This window comes from Eleutherodactylus coqui, chromosome 9 (assembly GCF_035609145.1).
Source record: "Eleutherodactylus coqui strain aEleCoq1 chromosome 9, aEleCoq1.hap1, whole genome shotgun sequence".
In the NCBI taxonomy this organism is placed as follows: Eukaryota; Metazoa; Chordata; class Amphibia; order Anura; family Eleutherodactylidae; genus Eleutherodactylus; species Eleutherodactylus coqui.
The window spans coordinates 151,910,949-151,926,927 of record NC_089845.1 but is presented as its reverse complement, the minus strand read 5'-3'; the positions used below and the strand labels follow the sequence as shown (position 1 = coordinate 151,926,927).

General features: G+C 40.7%; 2 protein-coding genes across 11 annotated transcripts; one reads left to right on the top strand and one right to left on the bottom strand.

Annotated features, from left to right (window-relative positions):
• Positions 1-3,135: 3,135 nt before the first annotated feature.
• LOC136578527 (uncharacterized protein F54H12.2-like) lies at positions 3,136-6,318 on the bottom strand. The gene is made up of 2 exons (XM_066578662.1): positions 3,295-6,318; positions 3,136-3,182 (listed from the first exon to the last, which is right to left on the bottom strand). The coding sequence occupies exon 1, from the start codon at positions 6,316-6,318 to the stop codon at positions 5,011-5,013; it is 1,308 nt and encodes a 435-aa protein (XP_066434759.1). The 3' UTR covers positions 3,136-3,182; positions 3,295-5,010.
• A 2,473-nt stretch (positions 6,319-8,791) lies between these two features.
• Positions 8,792-15,648, top strand: LOC136578526 (uncharacterized). Of its 10 annotated transcripts, none has more exons than XR_010786642.1 (6): positions 8,793-9,477; positions 10,466-10,520; positions 10,653-10,724; positions 10,809-10,985; positions 11,113-15,489; positions 15,602-15,648. XR_010786642.1 is itself a non-coding variant. In XM_066578656.1 (6 exons), exons 5-6 carry the CDS (start codon positions 11,949-11,951, stop codon positions 14,145-14,147), a joined length of 1,698 nt encoding a protein of 565 aa, XP_066434753.1. In that variant the 5' UTR covers positions 8,793-9,477; positions 10,466-10,520; positions 10,653-10,724; positions 10,809-10,985; positions 11,113-11,948; the 3' UTR covers positions 14,148-15,648. The 10 variants fall into 10 exon arrangements, 9 of the variants coding, with proteins under 9 accessions (XP_066434750.1, XP_066434751.1, XP_066434753.1 ...); XM_066578656.1 differs by having other exon boundaries at positions 11,113-13,452; positions 13,954-15,648; XM_066578661.1 differs by having other exon boundaries at positions 9,171-9,477; positions 10,445-10,520; positions 11,113-11,421; positions 13,954-15,648.
• Positions 15,649-15,979: the final 331 nt, after the last annotated feature.

Below are 15,979 nucleotides of genomic sequence, written 5' to 3'. Positions count from 1 at the left end.
CACCGCATGGTGTTCGTTACGAATAACGAACATCCCGAACACCCTAATATTCGCACGAATATCAAGCTCGGAAGAACACGTTCGCTCATCTCTAATCATCTCTCATTCCCCCTGATTATACTATGGAAGGGGTCTACCATCTCCTCCCCTCCCATTCTAAATTCTGTCTACAGAACTCCAATCTGGCCATAGAATTCTTCTATCTGCTCTCTCTATTTTTCATTCAATTGGAACTCCTCATTAACCCTTTGAATTGTTCATCAAACTGTCGGGGGTCTATTTTTATATGGGCATGACAGTTTGGGGCTTCTTTTAACCAGACTTCAGCGGCGGATAATCCGTATTTCTGCTGATCTTTTAAGCTGATTTTGTCCATATTTTATCACATAATTCTTTACAACTAGGAACTTTAATTTATTTATTTATTATTATTTTTTTTAAATCCATATTTTTCCCACTTCTGTCACCATATTTGACATAGTCAGGATCTAACTTGTACTTCTTATCCCCTTGAAGGACTTCCTGTCATTGGCAACAACAACAGAGACATGCGCAGGAGAATGCCTTACAGTTTATATTTCCCATTGTTAGTAATTATGTTCTTGGTGCCGATTTACAAGACAAACAACATAAAACAAGCCTCTGGCCACTAAAATGTTTAGTGAAAACGCAAAGGTCCCTTACCAGAATCGCTGCTTCGCTATATACACGAAGACCCCTTTTAGTTTCACCGAGTAGGGCCTGTGAACATCGAACACAATAAGGGGCTTGTCCGAAAACAACCTGCACAGCGAGGTTGGTCCTTAATGTGTCCTAGAGGTCAATGCCCACGTATCGGATCCACTCATCTCAATCACTCACACATTCGCTTCATGCAATATAAGACAGCAATACAAATATTACATTATGTTACTAGGTGGCCGCCCTCTTTATATTCTTAGTTACACTATAACATAATATCAAAGAGAAAGTAATAGAAAGATAAGAAGTAAAGTTCCTGGACACCCCTGTGTCCCATGACGTCATCTAACCGCTTCTTTTTACGTGTCGCACGGAGTTAATTCTTTCCTGTAGCCTTCTCACAATGGCTATGGTCTCACATAGACTACTGCTATTGCCCCTTGGCAACCCATTCGTCTATACTTCTCATTTACCTTACACATTTCACATAGACTACTGCTATTGTCCCTTGACAACCCATTCGTCTATACTTGCCTCTCATTTACAATACACATTGTAAATTCTACTAACACTAAAGTATACAGAAGAAGAAGAGAGAAGAAAAGTTTAACCATTGTTATACTTACTACACGTTATCTGGGAGGCTTCTAAATTCTCCGGCTAGTTCGGAAAAACGTCACTGTTTCAGACAGGATGCCCGACTGGCCTCTAATGACCTCTAAGCAAGACGGAGGTCTTTTAATGATCGGAGAATACTTCAGACCCACCTTTTCACAGCCAGGCTGTCCTCTCCCTCTGCAGTGAGTCTTTCCGGCTCGAAGGACCAAAAATGTAAGGAGAATTTATGTGTTTATCAAAGAGAAGACGATCCCAGATCTCGTGCAGAAGTCTGGGCCCAGGAGAAATACAAATCACACCAGTCTGTGCGGTATCAGATGATTTCTAATTTATTCTAAGATGTTCACAGCTTATGTACCATAAATGACATCACAGCAAAAGTATATACCTCCAAGATTAATAAGAATACATAATAGGCTGAAACTAAAATGATTAACATAAGTTACACCTCCTAAGGTGTATCTATTACATACAATAAAACCGTTATGAATTCAGGAGAAAGGAATGCAAGGGAGGGGGTCTTTTAGTCTATCCCATTTCCTGTGGGCCTCATGCATACATGGGTGGTCTAGTAGACTGTCTTATCTCTTATCTGTCTACCTCAGAAGACATGCAGGCCTATAGAAGGGTTTCGTTTAACCCCTTCACTACTTATACTAGTATCATGCTATATATTTCTAGTCTACAATGCAATATAGAATAATTAACTGATACATTGATCTACAATTTTCTTAACACCGCTCACAGTAAGTAATCTCCCACTGCCTTTCTGGTGTGGTACATGGTACTGGTAGTATTTCAGAAAATACTACTTTGGATGTCCTTGGCCTAAGGTTACAGCCTAGTTCCCTGAAATTGTTTCTAAGAACCTTCCACCTAACTCTTAACTTTGTCATTGGTACCAATGTGTTCCATGATTGCTGGGTCCTCCCAGCCCTTCCCAGTAATCTGTCAATGTGGTTCGCGATGTGTCAAACTCGAGCACCAGGAAGACAACACAACTGTTAGGTCCGCTGGGCACACCACGCCTCTGCATGGAAGCACTAGTTCAGAGACTGGAAATACTGCGCACACATGGAACACCAAGGAACAATGAATTGTGAACTGGGAACAGGACTCATGGACAGACATAACACAAAGACTGACAAAGGCTCAAGACAGTCACCACCACAATATCTGCTGTTAGGTCTGCTACCTGTGTCTGCTGCCATCTTGCTGTTTCGGGCAGACTCAGGCATCAATCTGCTCCTTCTGTATAAATGTACTTGTTTCTTCTACTTTCTATCAGCACTGCAGTAGTAAGAGTACACACCTTATGTCAAGCCGCCCACTTTTGGAAAGTGACAGGTGCCACGCCCCTTTCCCAGGACCTTTGACCCTCCAGCCCTTCGTCACAGCAGCTGTCCGCCTGTGACGTGTATCAGGGGCCCCCACCCGTATTCTAAGCCTGTGACGCATCACGAGACACACTTTAGAATACAGTGTGTGTCATGATAATCATGGGCTTTTTTATATGTATAGTTTTGTCTTGGTTGTTATTTACCAACCAGCTCGACTTATGAGTATAATGGGTTAATATATAGAATGCATTTCAAGCCGCTAACAGATTTTTTCAGCACCGCAACCCGTCAGCCTAGACAGCTGTTATCTACCATGCAAATCATCCCCTATGAATGGGTTATTATATGTACCATTCATGTAATCCGCAACGAATGGGTTATTAAGTTTATAGGATGAGCTAATGTTAAGTGTAGCCTGCTAGGTTAACCTGCTGTTATATATCAATCATGTAAATAAAGAAGTTAATATATTGAAAGAAAAAAACAGACTAATGTATAGTTTTATAAAAGCTTTATTGAGAGCGCCGAATATATAAACTTGCGCTGTAAGAAAGAAGAAAAAAAATATAGAATATAGTTATTACATAAAGGAATGCATAAGAATGATTACATAGATGTGTATAACACTGTATAATGTTAAAAGAAATATAGTTACATTTTTACAATCTTTTACAAAGGTAGCCACGACATAGGGAGCATTGGTGTCAGTCGCTTTTTTGGCAATAGGCTCCCCTGGGTTATTCCGTGTGGAGATGGGGAGAAAGTCAGGATTTTGTTTTTGGGGGTACCAGTCGCAAAGCCGGGAGCCGAGCCTGTTTTCAAATCCTGGAGAATTTCTCTAGTACTGTGGCTGCCAATGACCGTAGAAGGCATATTAACTTCGGCCAACGCTCGCATAAAAATGTCCCAACCCAGAGGGTGATTTTTCTTGGTAGCGCTACGGCTCTGCGTAGCATGGCGGATCAAGTCCAAAATGTTTTGTTTGAGGGAAGTAACAGTTCAAAAGTCTCTCCGAGTTAAAGTTTTAGATCCATCATGGACTTTATTAAAAAATCCATCTTCAAAGAATCCACCAACTCGCGAGTACTGGCGTCTCCAGCGACATCGCTAGGTACATTAGCCTCCGCTATTGCATGCATAAAAATGTTCCATCCCAAAGGTATACTTCTTCTCACGAAGGTGTGACTCTGCGTCGTATGTCTGATCAACGCTGGGAAATTAGTTCCGTGAATTACGGTATTTTTATATACCAATTCGTGCTTATCGTTCCATGTGATAATATTCCGGTGATTGAGTAGAGCGGCCAGCAATCGCTCCGTGTTTTTCTTGCACGAGTGCGGAAGGTCCCAACGGCGAATGACATCAGCTATTTCAGCTTCATAACGCGAACGGTCGGCAGCATACACGGATGGAATAGCGTAGTCTGACTCCATATTAAAGTCTTTACCACCTCGGTTTAGCCACGAGCTGAGTCTTGGTATGATTCCTCTCGCTGAGTTCAATAGGTCGCTTTAGTGTAACACGCAACTTTGAACTAGATGGGGCATCCGTCAATGATTTCTGTATGCTGACTTCGAGAAGCTCACATTAGTGTGATCAGCTGACTATCACTTATGTCTAGGCCCCACCGGATGTGGGTGTGTGACAATGAACGGGATGTGGCTTGAATTAGTTACGCCTTTTTTACAATCAGTAGCTAATTAGTTCCAACTCGGGAAGTGTGTCAGTATAGTGATGAAAGATGATGTCTATTATTACACACTAAGAATCAAAGATTACGCTGTTAACAGTTAACACAGGTGTCTATCTCTCTATTTTATTATACTCCATGTAATTAACGATTATATAAAGATGCACAGATCATATTGAAAACACACGGTATCCGACATCTGTAATGACGGTCACAAAACTTATCTTTTATAAATTGGTTTACAAAATTATCATTTTTTTTAAAATCTGGCGTAAAGAAACGTAAAACACTCTCATAAGATAACCCACGGGCTATGTAATATAATACAAACACACAGTAATGCCCACAAAATACACTGTCGGTATCCTGAATTTGGTTATCCTGATATATGTACCTAGAGCAGTTTCTTTTTAAAAACTCTATAAAAGCCTCGGGAAAAATGGGACTATCCGGTGCTAGGCCATAACTATCAAAAAAGACCGCTCTCTCCGAGTCATATAGTACAATTAACACCCAGTGTCGTCCTCGCTGAGTTGAATCATCAGTATTAATTATATAAGCCGATGGTCTTTTATCCACAGCGAATTGGGGTAGGAAGTCACTCGGGTATACGCCAGCAAAAATTTGCGAAGTATAACGATCGGATTTAAGGAGATTCGTGAGTTGAAGTGTGTTCATAATTTAATTGTAATCGTACAGAACTTCTCTTCTGTGATTTATTTCCAGAATAGCGGGACTTGACGCGTAGACAAGCATGTTAACCGTGTGAGGGGTAGGGACTGAGAAGCGTACTTCCGCACGCAGGTTCCCGGTTTTAACGAGCGAGAAGTGCGTCCCGGGCTCCATGTCCGGTGACAGATCGAATGCAAAAAATGTGTATCCGCTAACGAACTCATTTCTGTCAATCGAAATCGAGTTGTCTGCTCGCTGCTTTCCAGAGATATGCACGAGAGCCATATATTCCCTAATAGCTAATTCGGCCTCAAAATCAGGCTGAAAAGGCCTGGCCGGAATCTGTTGACCATCCAGATACAAGGCCGCGTGGTTTACGGAATAATGGTGAAAACAGAGAGGATTTTTTTGGAAGCTACCGCTAAAGGCTTCATTGTCCACAAAGGCTAATATCACAGTTTTAGGTATTTGACCCAGGAACAAATTTTCATGGGTTGCTATACGGCTTCCGATTGCTATGCTGAAGACTTTGAGATTCGTCCTATCCAAAGTATATTTAGCGGTGGTTGCTAGTAGCGCCTGGCTGTGGCCTATGCGGACGGCTGGGGATACTTGTACTCTCTTGATGAAAATTGAAGCATGAAGGATTTGAACTTTAAATCCATCAGGGTCTGCTGCCATCAAGCAGAACGAGTCTTTATTCCTTGTCAGTTTTATCTTTAAATCCAGACCGTTCAAGATAAGTTTCGGTTGGTTAAATATATCACCATAAATAGGCCCCAGAAGCTCCACAGTTTTAGAGCGATGTGTTGCTGCAGCTCTTTTAGCGAAGCCTACATTTAGACCGTCGAGTGTCCTTTCATGGTGGTGACCCGCCGAATCCTTGTAAAACAGGCCTGCTGTAAATTGGGATGCGAGCGTTTGACCACTATAATTTAAAATTGTCTCGATGAACGCTCTATAGCTATAAAGATTATCGGATTGTGAGATTAGTCGATCCCCCAATGTGATGTCCACTTGGTTAAAAAGTGTGGCTATTGGGTAATTAATAAAGCCCACACGTGCACCATCGGCGATGGGTGTGTTATCTTGTTTAACTATACGACAGGTTAAGTGCAGGAGGGTGTTATTTAAGTCGTAGTAATATTCGCCGCTACCCGATATGAAGAATTCCAACGGCGTGTTGTCAGTGAGGGCAGCGATAGGCAGGACTTCAACAAATAAAGATTTTTCAATACTTGTCTGCGTTGGCGGTATGGTGAAAATATCCAACTCAGATTTAGTGCACTCTACAGATCCGTCGTGTATGAACGCCATGTTAGAGAATTAAAAGATGTCGTCTGCTGCGCGTCTAGCGGGTTTCTGACGGCGTCGTCTTTTGCGTGAAGGAGTCTTATCCATGAGGAGCGGGTGAAATCGTGCAACGATTCGCCTTTTTCTTTTACGGGGGTTTTTTACAACAGAAACAAGTCCGGAGCCTTGCTGTTCTTGACGCGACTGATTGAGTCTGTCCAAAACAGCCGAGGAAACAGAAGTGACTGCATCTGTAGCGATATTTTTGACAGCCGTCTTTACATGAGGCTTTACTAATTCTAGACCTTTTCTGAAAAGAGGCAAGGCCCTCCGGAAGAGTGACCTGAAGACACCGCCAATTCCAGCGCCATTCATATACTCGTCTCCGTGAAATCCGTCTATTTTTCCATTTCCACTCTGTGCCAAATAATGTTTCACGTAGAGCGTAGGATCACCGTACACCCGCTGAGACAACATGTTTTAATGCTGCGAACCGTTACGCGGTCTAAAGTGTAATCGCACTATACTTTTCCCGTACTTGAATTTAACAGGCGTGTTCTGGTCTGATAAAATCGAGATTGTAATCGTGTCAAAATGTTGTTTACACACCGACACGTAATCAGGGCGATTGTAGTGAATTGTGACAATGTCGCTGTTTTTACCGGTGATTTCGACCGTTCGTAGTAATTGGACGTAATTATTTCCTACAATCTGGTGATCAATTATATCACTATAGATATACAATGTATAAAATCCACCTTTTATGTCCGCAAAATGCCGCTTCTTGTCCGCGATATCCCCAGGTAAAGCAGGGTTATATTCAGGCAGGCCTAGCAGAACGGACAACTTATGACCCGGAGCAAAGTGTAGCGTTGGAGAGTCGGTAACTGTAACAATTCTTTTTACTTCATCATAGCGTAGCTTGAAGAGCTCGTTTGTTAGCCTTAAACCCTCAATTCTGTCATTTATCGTGCGCGTCAAATCTGTTAACGAGGCGTAAAAACCCGATTTGATAAAATACTCATTGTAAGTACTTCCATTTTTAGCCACGAAAAAGTTTCCCTCAGTTGGCGCAATCGTGTCCCATGTGTGCGGGTACTGAATTTCAGTTAGCGCCACATCGTAAGCGCCCGAGAGGTGAATCGGCTTCGCTAGTTTCGTAGTGTAATTAGAAATTGAGTTTTCGGGGTAGATTCTGGACGACGCATTACTAGGAAGAGTTATATAAAAAGAGCCAGACTCCATGCTCTATGCGGGTGACAGTTGATTTTCAGCGACCCAGCTGTTAAATTTTGTAGGGTACCCGAGCCACTTCACAAAATAATGCACCGTTCCGCGGATGCGCCTCTTCTTTAATATTTTCTCGATCCTATAGACACGGTTCTCGTCAGCGGGTACCTGCTGTATTTCCTCTTTATAAAACGACCCCTCTATAGCTTCGCCGTTCAGATCGATTAATTTATATAGCGGTTTTTGAAATCGCGTATTAATAGACTCTATGACGAAAATTTCATCAGTGTAAGTTTGCTCATAGCCTTTCGTAAATGTTCCTTTATGTTGAGAAATCCTCACATGATCGCCTATTTGTAAAGAAGTCTTTTCATGCTTTGAGTTCAGAATATCGCTGTAGATATTTCGCCAAATTGTTAAGGAGTTCTTTTTAGTGACATCCACAGGTCGACATCGGATAATACGGTGGTAAGTTCGGTTATAACTGTATACCAGGGCTGGTAAAATATCGATATAGCGAAATGTGTTATGATGGGTGAGATAACGCCACATTCGTGATTTTAAAGTGCGGTTAAAACGTTCAACCACCGCAGCCTTTACGTTGTTGCTTGTAAAGTAATGGTGTATGTTGTATCTTTTACAAAGGCGCTTCATGTGTTGATTCATGAATTCTTTCCCGCGATCGGTGCGTATTTTTCGAGGTACGCGATCGCTATTCTCAAATATCAGCTCGAAGGCTCTGGCGACGCTTGATCCCGATTTAGATGATAATCCGACGCACCAAGCATATTTTGATAAAACATCTATAACCGTTAAAATGTATTTTATGCCGTCATTTTCTTTAGAGTATTGCATTAAACACACGAGGTCAGATTCCCAGAGCGAATCTATATCAGCAGCGATTATTTTGTTTCTAGCAAATTTCTTTCTGATCGGCTTGTGAAGGGTATAACAATTAATCTTTTGCAGCCATTCTGTAATTTTGCGTTGGTTTATCCCCTTAAGTGCCTTATGCAATTTTTGAATTCCGGCATAAGAACCGGCGCTGGATGGTGTAAAATATTGGCGCTGTAACCGACGTGCATCCCCTGAAGCGACCATAGTGGTAATTATGCATCAAGAGTGGGGATGCAGCGGTTTAATTAGCTCCTAACTTTTTATAAATCTAGTCCGCTTTGATTCTACCATTCGTAGATTTTAAATCAACTGATTACAGCACGTAGAAACCTGGACACTTTAATCACTTTCTGCTTTTTTTTATTTTTAAATAAAGTATCTCGTATATTTAACTTAGCATAGCATTTACAAAGTTTCATTGTGTTGACGAATGAAGGATTTAGGATATTAGATATATGGCTAATTTACCGTGACACCAGCTGAAGTATGACACATTATGACCGGCTGTCTCATACATCCTGATACTTATAGGATCAATAAAATCAAGAGGCTATGTCACAGAACTAATTATTTACCCTGTGAAAAAAGAGGCTATTGAGAGATTAAATCCGTTAGACATATGGCTAATTTACCGTGACACTAGCTAAGTAAGTTTAAGCCTTCTGCCAGCTGAATGGTCTAACGTAACACTAACTGAAGTTTGACACATTATGACCGATTGTCTCATACATCCTGATACTTATAGGATCAATAAAACCAAGAGGCTGTGTCTCAGAAGTGATTATTTACCCTGTGAAAAAAAAAAAAAAGAAAAGTGCCTATTGAGACGTGTGGGACAAGGGGGGATTTGTAAACAACTAGAAACACCTGTTGAGGAATTTGTCTGGACTTGCCCGCCGGGCTGCTGAGAGCCGCGCATATAACTGTCCTTAACTCAGTTAAGGCAGCTCACGAGCCAGTCAGCCCCGTCTTCTTTACAGAGCCAGAAAACATCTGTGTCCATCTACTGAACTCGGGTTCATCGCCTCCAGCCCTTCACAAAGCATTGCAATAAAGGTAATACATTGTTTTTATCTTTTTATTTTGCATTAGTGTATAAGGATAAACATTGTTTTTATTACCGTATTATATTAACGTATTAGCATAATTATTAATATTCACGTATTTGATATACGTACGGTTAATAAAATGCATGCATAAATTAGTGCATTACAATAGATCTATGTTTAATTAGTATAGGTGATTATATATATATTTTTTTAATACAGCCTGACTTTAATTATGCATATAGCGTAATATTGAAAACATTGTTTTATTATCGTATTATATTGACGTATTAACGTAATTATTAATATTCATGTATTTGATATACGTACGTTTAATAACTGCATACATAAATTAGTGCATTACAATAGATCTATGTTTAATTAGTATAGTTGATTACATATATTTTGAATACATACTGTCTTTAATTATGTATATAGCGTAATATTAGTCTTACTGTGTGCGCATTTTACTAATATGTCACTTTGTTTTTAACTATTAGAATGCTTATTAATACCGTATATTTTTAATGTCCGTACCCATTAATTGTTTTATGATGTACTATCGCGTTACATTAGATGTGTTTTATTTTTAATTATAGCAGATTATTAATATTGTTGTATTAAACATTATATATATATATATATATATATGTTTATAATTTTGCTAACCTTACTATGTGTGCAATATACTAGTCTTTTGCTATAGTTTTAATCATTATAATGCTTATTAATAACGTAATAATATTACTGTATCAAATTAATATATTATATGTGTGTATTTAATATACGGATCAGTAATATTTCTACGACACCTTAGTCTATCAGTAAAGATGCATGACCAATATTTTTAAATGACGAACCTTCTAACGAACAGCAGCGGTGCTAGAAATCAGTTTTTATTTTTTATTTATTTTTTTATTTTTTTTATTTTTTATTTTTTTTATTTATTTATTTATTTATTTATTTTTTTGCTGTAGTAATTCTCTATGCATTTTCAGATGGAAAGTCAGGGTGTCGATCATTCCCCCCTTGGATTTACTACCACCCAAATCGGTAGGTGTGCGGCGTTTACGCACTTGATTTCGTATAGCTATCCGTTAAGGCTACATTTTTTAAAAATACGTTAATTTTACCCTTTTTTTTTTTTTTTTTTTTTTTTTTTTTTTTATCATTTGCTGTATAAAGTAGAGAACTGGGATGACATCAGCGAAACTTTTGACCCAGCGCTATTCGATTGTTTCTCACAGTCTGCCAACGGTAGGATTTATCACACCGTATGCGTTGTTTTGTTTACGCAATTGTTGTTATGTGTTATGCTAAATAAACGTTGTCTCAATACAGATGCTACAGATGTAAATGAATCCGTAAATCACGAAAGACCAGCGCAGTCGCTGGGACACGCCAATCACCCATGGAGTCCACTAAGACAGCAAAACGGATGCGTGAGAATGGTGGTGCTATCACCTATATCGGTTGCGCATGGGAGCCAGTCGGGGGACTCCGGTCAAAGCGTCATCGGTAAGATGCTTGCAACAATTTGAGCGAATGTTCAATTATAGTACGGATGTTACATGCGTAAATCCCGCGTAATTCATCAACAGCGTTACACATTTTTTTATTGTGTTTTTTCTTTTCTTCCTTCCAGAGAATACTTGTGTCATCGCTGGGGAAAACACAACATTAGAGATGGCAAACCTGACGCTAAACCCTGTGGAAAATGCGAGTGTATCAGCGGATGCATCTAGCCCTGTGTTACAGACACACAGCGAATCCGTGAGATACCCGATGCCGCTAGAACCACACATAACCATCAACCGCGTCGCCACACCAACTGCTGTCAAACATCGCCGCAACTTATTGAAGCGTGAGAGATACTGTGTGAGAAAAACACCGCTATCCCCTGTTTTGGAAGAGCCCGAAAAGCCTGGGGACAGCAACACTGGTTCCGCTAATGGTAAGCCGCATGCCGTAATGTCAAATGATATTCGGGTTTGTCATAATGCAACACAAACTGATACACAACACCAACTAGACAGTGCTAGTATTAGCGCAGTAACATGTGTTGATACTCAGCAGTCGCTAGTTACCTCACCACACACAACTTCATCTCACAGAAAGAGAAAATCATCTGATGAGTATCAAGTTTCAAAAAGATCGCCAACACTGAGAAACCTTAACGATCCTGTTTACCGTCACTTTGTGACGCGACAGATACAGATGAAAAATACGATACAGATTCTATGTGACGGCGTTATCGCTAAGGCATCAGAATGTAGCGCTAAGGCATCAGAATGGGCCGCTAAAGCATCAGAATGTCTCACTATAGTTTCCCAAGTGAGGACGAGGCAATCAGAACTAGAGCACGCACCTGTAGAGCCCCTTAGTAACGATGAACTTTTAAAACTAGTTGTAAAGTTGCGAAAGATTTCCAACGCGCTCGCTATTACGGAGCCCCACCAGCCCCCCACCTTATGACTATCTATGGTCGGAGGAGGTCTGAAGAAACAGTGTTCTAACAGAGGTTGTGTTTGGCGTAGAGCAAAGTCTGTTAAAAAAGCCATAAAAATGTTGTATATGGCCGCAAGAAGGGAATCCGTCAGAAGACGCAGAAAGAGACAAACCAGAGTTTCCCCACAAAACCCTGACGCACCCCCAGATAGATCTGATTCAGCTCCACATACCGCACAGATTCCAGACATGCCCAATCCATCTGTAAATAATGAACCCTCACCGCTGATCCCCCCGCAGGAACAAGAGCGTATACCGTTTGATCGTGTTGAGCAACCTGCTGACGCTTCTGTGTTTTTACAGCATTTATTCCATATACGGCGTGAAGTTGGTCACTTCAATGCCGTGGAGCACATTGATCATTTCAGCTTTGCAAATCTGCATAGGATACAATCTTTTATTGGTGCGATTAATGCTGTTCACGGTGTCGTTCAGTCTTTGCTCGACAGAATCAGACGAGATATACAACCCGGTGATTTTATACAGCTGAGGATCGATGGCGGTCGATGGTTGGATCCTATTTATTCCCTAAAACAGGCTCGGGATGATTTTAACGCTGAGAGTTTCTTAAATGCTGTGGCCAATGCATTACAGAGTAATGCGGAGTGTTTAGCTGGTGAATTTCTGACTCTCAGAGTGCTAATAGTGCGGAATAGGCGCGGCGGTGGAAGACATCGCAGACGGTTAAAATCAATACTTTACACACAGATCATCAAGCAGAAAAAACGATGGCTGTTTGATTTTAACAATTACGACTCTAACCTCTGCTTAGCCGCCAGCCTATTCGCACTGTTAGAGAAGGGGTCTCCCGATGATAGTGTTTTATTGGCGCGTGCTAGAGAATTACATCGCGAATTGGACATTCCCGACAATCAGTTAGTGAGTTTTAGCGATATCGAGGCATTCGAGAAACACCTGGGGATAACCATAAGGGTTTTATACCACAATCGCGGTGATTGGCGTTATTTTCACACCGGCAAAACATCTGGTGGGAATGTTGTATACATTCTTCACCATGATGATCATTATTACGGGATTACGAATATAAAAGCCTTTATCGGTGCAAATTACTTTTGTGATCATTGTAGTTCTGTTTTCCACCACAAAAATAATCACTCGTGTCAGTATTTTTGCAAGGCTTGTCAATCAGAATCGTGTGTCGAGACCGCAGAATCGATATACCGTTGTTCCAGTTGTCGCGTGTTTTGTCGCTCATCCGATTGTTTAGACCGACACAGGGTCCTTGCTGCGGCGAATAAAGCGTTTTGCAAGACTAAAATCTTTTGTGATAGTTGTTACCGCTATGTGGTTAAAGGCTCTGAGCCTCACGAATGCAAGGGGCTCCGCTGTAACATCTGTAAAGCCAACGTGGTGAAATTTGACAAACATGAGTGTTACATGCAGCCTTACCAAGGGGGACCAGATGAAGATGCGTCGACGTATATTATCTACGACTTTGAGTGCCAACAGGATACAGGTAAACACATTCCAAATTTTATTTTTGCCACCCCGCTGCACGGGTCAGTGTCTTGGGAGTTTAAGGGCGATTTTTGTACTCGCGATTTTGTTAATTTTTTTCTCAGCGGCGCTTTTGAAGATTGCACATTTATTGCCCACAATGCCGGGCGATATGATTCGTATTTCATAGTCAAACAATTGATAATTGAGAAGATTCAAATAGATATGATCACTCAAGGCGGCCGCCTTCTGTGTGTGACGGTACCGTCGATGAACTTGCGGTTCATAGACTCGCTTAACTTCATTCCCATGAAGCTTAGCAAGCTGCCTCAGGCTATGGGTTTTTCAGGGGGCAAGGGACATTTCCCTCACTTTTTCAATACTAAAGAAAACCAGAATTATGTCGGCCCCATACCTGATGCTAAATATTACGGCCCAGAGTATATGATGCCTGATGACCGAAAAGAGTTCATGGAGTGGTATGAATCGCAAAAGGATTGTACTTTTGATTTTAATGCAGAGTTGAAGGCCTATTGTAAGCAGGATGTTGAAGTATTGCGGAAATCCTGTGAGCGTTATAGAGACCGGATAATGGACATGGCCAAGAAAAAGGTTAGAAGGTATTGTACAGAAAAAAGGAAAAACGTTACTGTGACTTATTGCGTTGACCCGTTCCAACACATCACTCTCGCGTCTGTCTGTATGGCTATATAGTGGGTTATCTTATGAGAGTGTTTTACGTTTCTTTACGCCAGATTTTAAAAAAAATGATAATTTTGTAAACCAATTTATAAAAGATAAGTTTTGTGACCGTCATTACAGATGTCGGATACCGTGTGTTTTCAATATGATCTGTGCATCTTTATATAATCGTTAATTACATGGAGTATAATAAAATAGAGAGATAGACACCTGTGTTAACTGTTAACAGCGTAATCTTTGATTCTTAGTGTGTAATAATAGACATCATCTTTCATCACTATACTGACACACTTCCCGAGTTGGAACTAATTAGCTACTGATTGTAAAAAAGGCGTAACTAATTCAAGCCACATCCCGTTCATTGTCACACACCCACATCCGGTGGGGCCTAGACATAAGTGATAGTCAGCTGATCACACTAATGTGAGCTTCTCGAAGTCAGCATACAGAAATCATTGACGGATGCCCCATCTAGTTCAAAGTTGCGTGTTACACTAAAGCGACCTATTGAACTCAGCGAGAGGAATCATACCAAGACTCAGCTCGTGGCTAAACCGAGGTGGTAAAGACTTTAATATGGAGTCAGACTACGCTATTCCATCCGTGTATGCTGCCGACCGTTCGCGTTATGAAGCTGAAATAGCTGATGTCATTCGCCGTTGGGACCTTCCGCACTCGTGCAAGAAAAACACGGAGCGATTGCTGGCCGCTCTACTCAATCACCGGAATATTATCACATGGAACGATAAGCACGAATTGGTATATAAAAATACCGTAATTCACGGAACTAATTTCCCAGCGTTGATCAGACATACGACGCAGAGTCACACCTTCGTGAGAAGAAGTATACCTTTGGGATGGAACATTTTTATGCATGCAATAGCGGAGGCTAATGTACCTAGCGATGTCGCTGGAGACGCCAGTACTCGCGAGTTGGTGGATTCTTTGAAGATGGATTTTTTAATAAAGTCCATGATGGATCTAAAACTTTAACTCGGAGAGACTTTTGAACTGTTACTTCCCTCAAACAAAACATTTTGGACTTGATCCGCCATGCTACGCAGAGCCGTAGCGCTACCAAGAAAAATCACCCTCTGGGTTGGGACATTTTTATGCGAGCGTTGGCCGAAGTTAATATGCCTTCTACGGTCATTGGCAGCCACAGTACTAGAGAAATTCTCCAGGATTTGAAAACAGGCTCGGCTCCCGGCTTTGCGACTGGTACCCCCAAAAACAAAATCCTGACTTTCTCCCCATCTCCACACGGAATAACCCAGGGGAGCCTATTGCCAAAAAAGCGACTGACACCAATGCTCCCTATGTCGTGGCTACCTTTGTAAAAGATTGTAAAAATGTAACTATATTTCTTTTAACATTATACAGTGTTATACACATCTATGTAATCATTCTTATGCATTCCTTTATGTAATAACTATATTCTATATTTTTTTTCTTCTTTCTTACAGCGCAAGTTTATATATTCGGCGCTCTCAATAAAGCTTTTATAAAACTATACATTAGTCTGTTTTTTTCTTTCAATATATTAACTTCTTTATTTACATGATTGATATATAACAGCAGGTTAACCTAGCAGGCTACACTTAACATTAGCTCATCCTATAAACTTAATAACCCATTCGTTGCGGATTACATGAATGGTACATATAATAACCCATTCATAGGGGATGATTTGCATGGTAGATAACAGCTGTCTAGGCTGACGGGTTGCGGTGCTGAAAAAATCTGTTAGCGGCTTGAAATGCATTCTATATATTAACCCATTATACTCATAAGTCGAGCTGGTTGGTAAATAACAACCAAGACAAAACTATACATATAAAAAA

What these genes read in the sequence shown, in the direction of transcription:
- LOC136578527 (XM_066578662.1), bottom strand. Translation starts at nt 6,318, where the DNA reads ATGGCGTTCATACACGACGGATCTGTAGAGTGCACTAAATCTGAGTTG.
- LOC136578526 (XM_066578653.1), top strand. Translation starts at nt 11,949, where the DNA reads ATGGTCGGAGGAGGTCTGAAGAAACAGTGTTCTAACAGAGGTTGTGTT.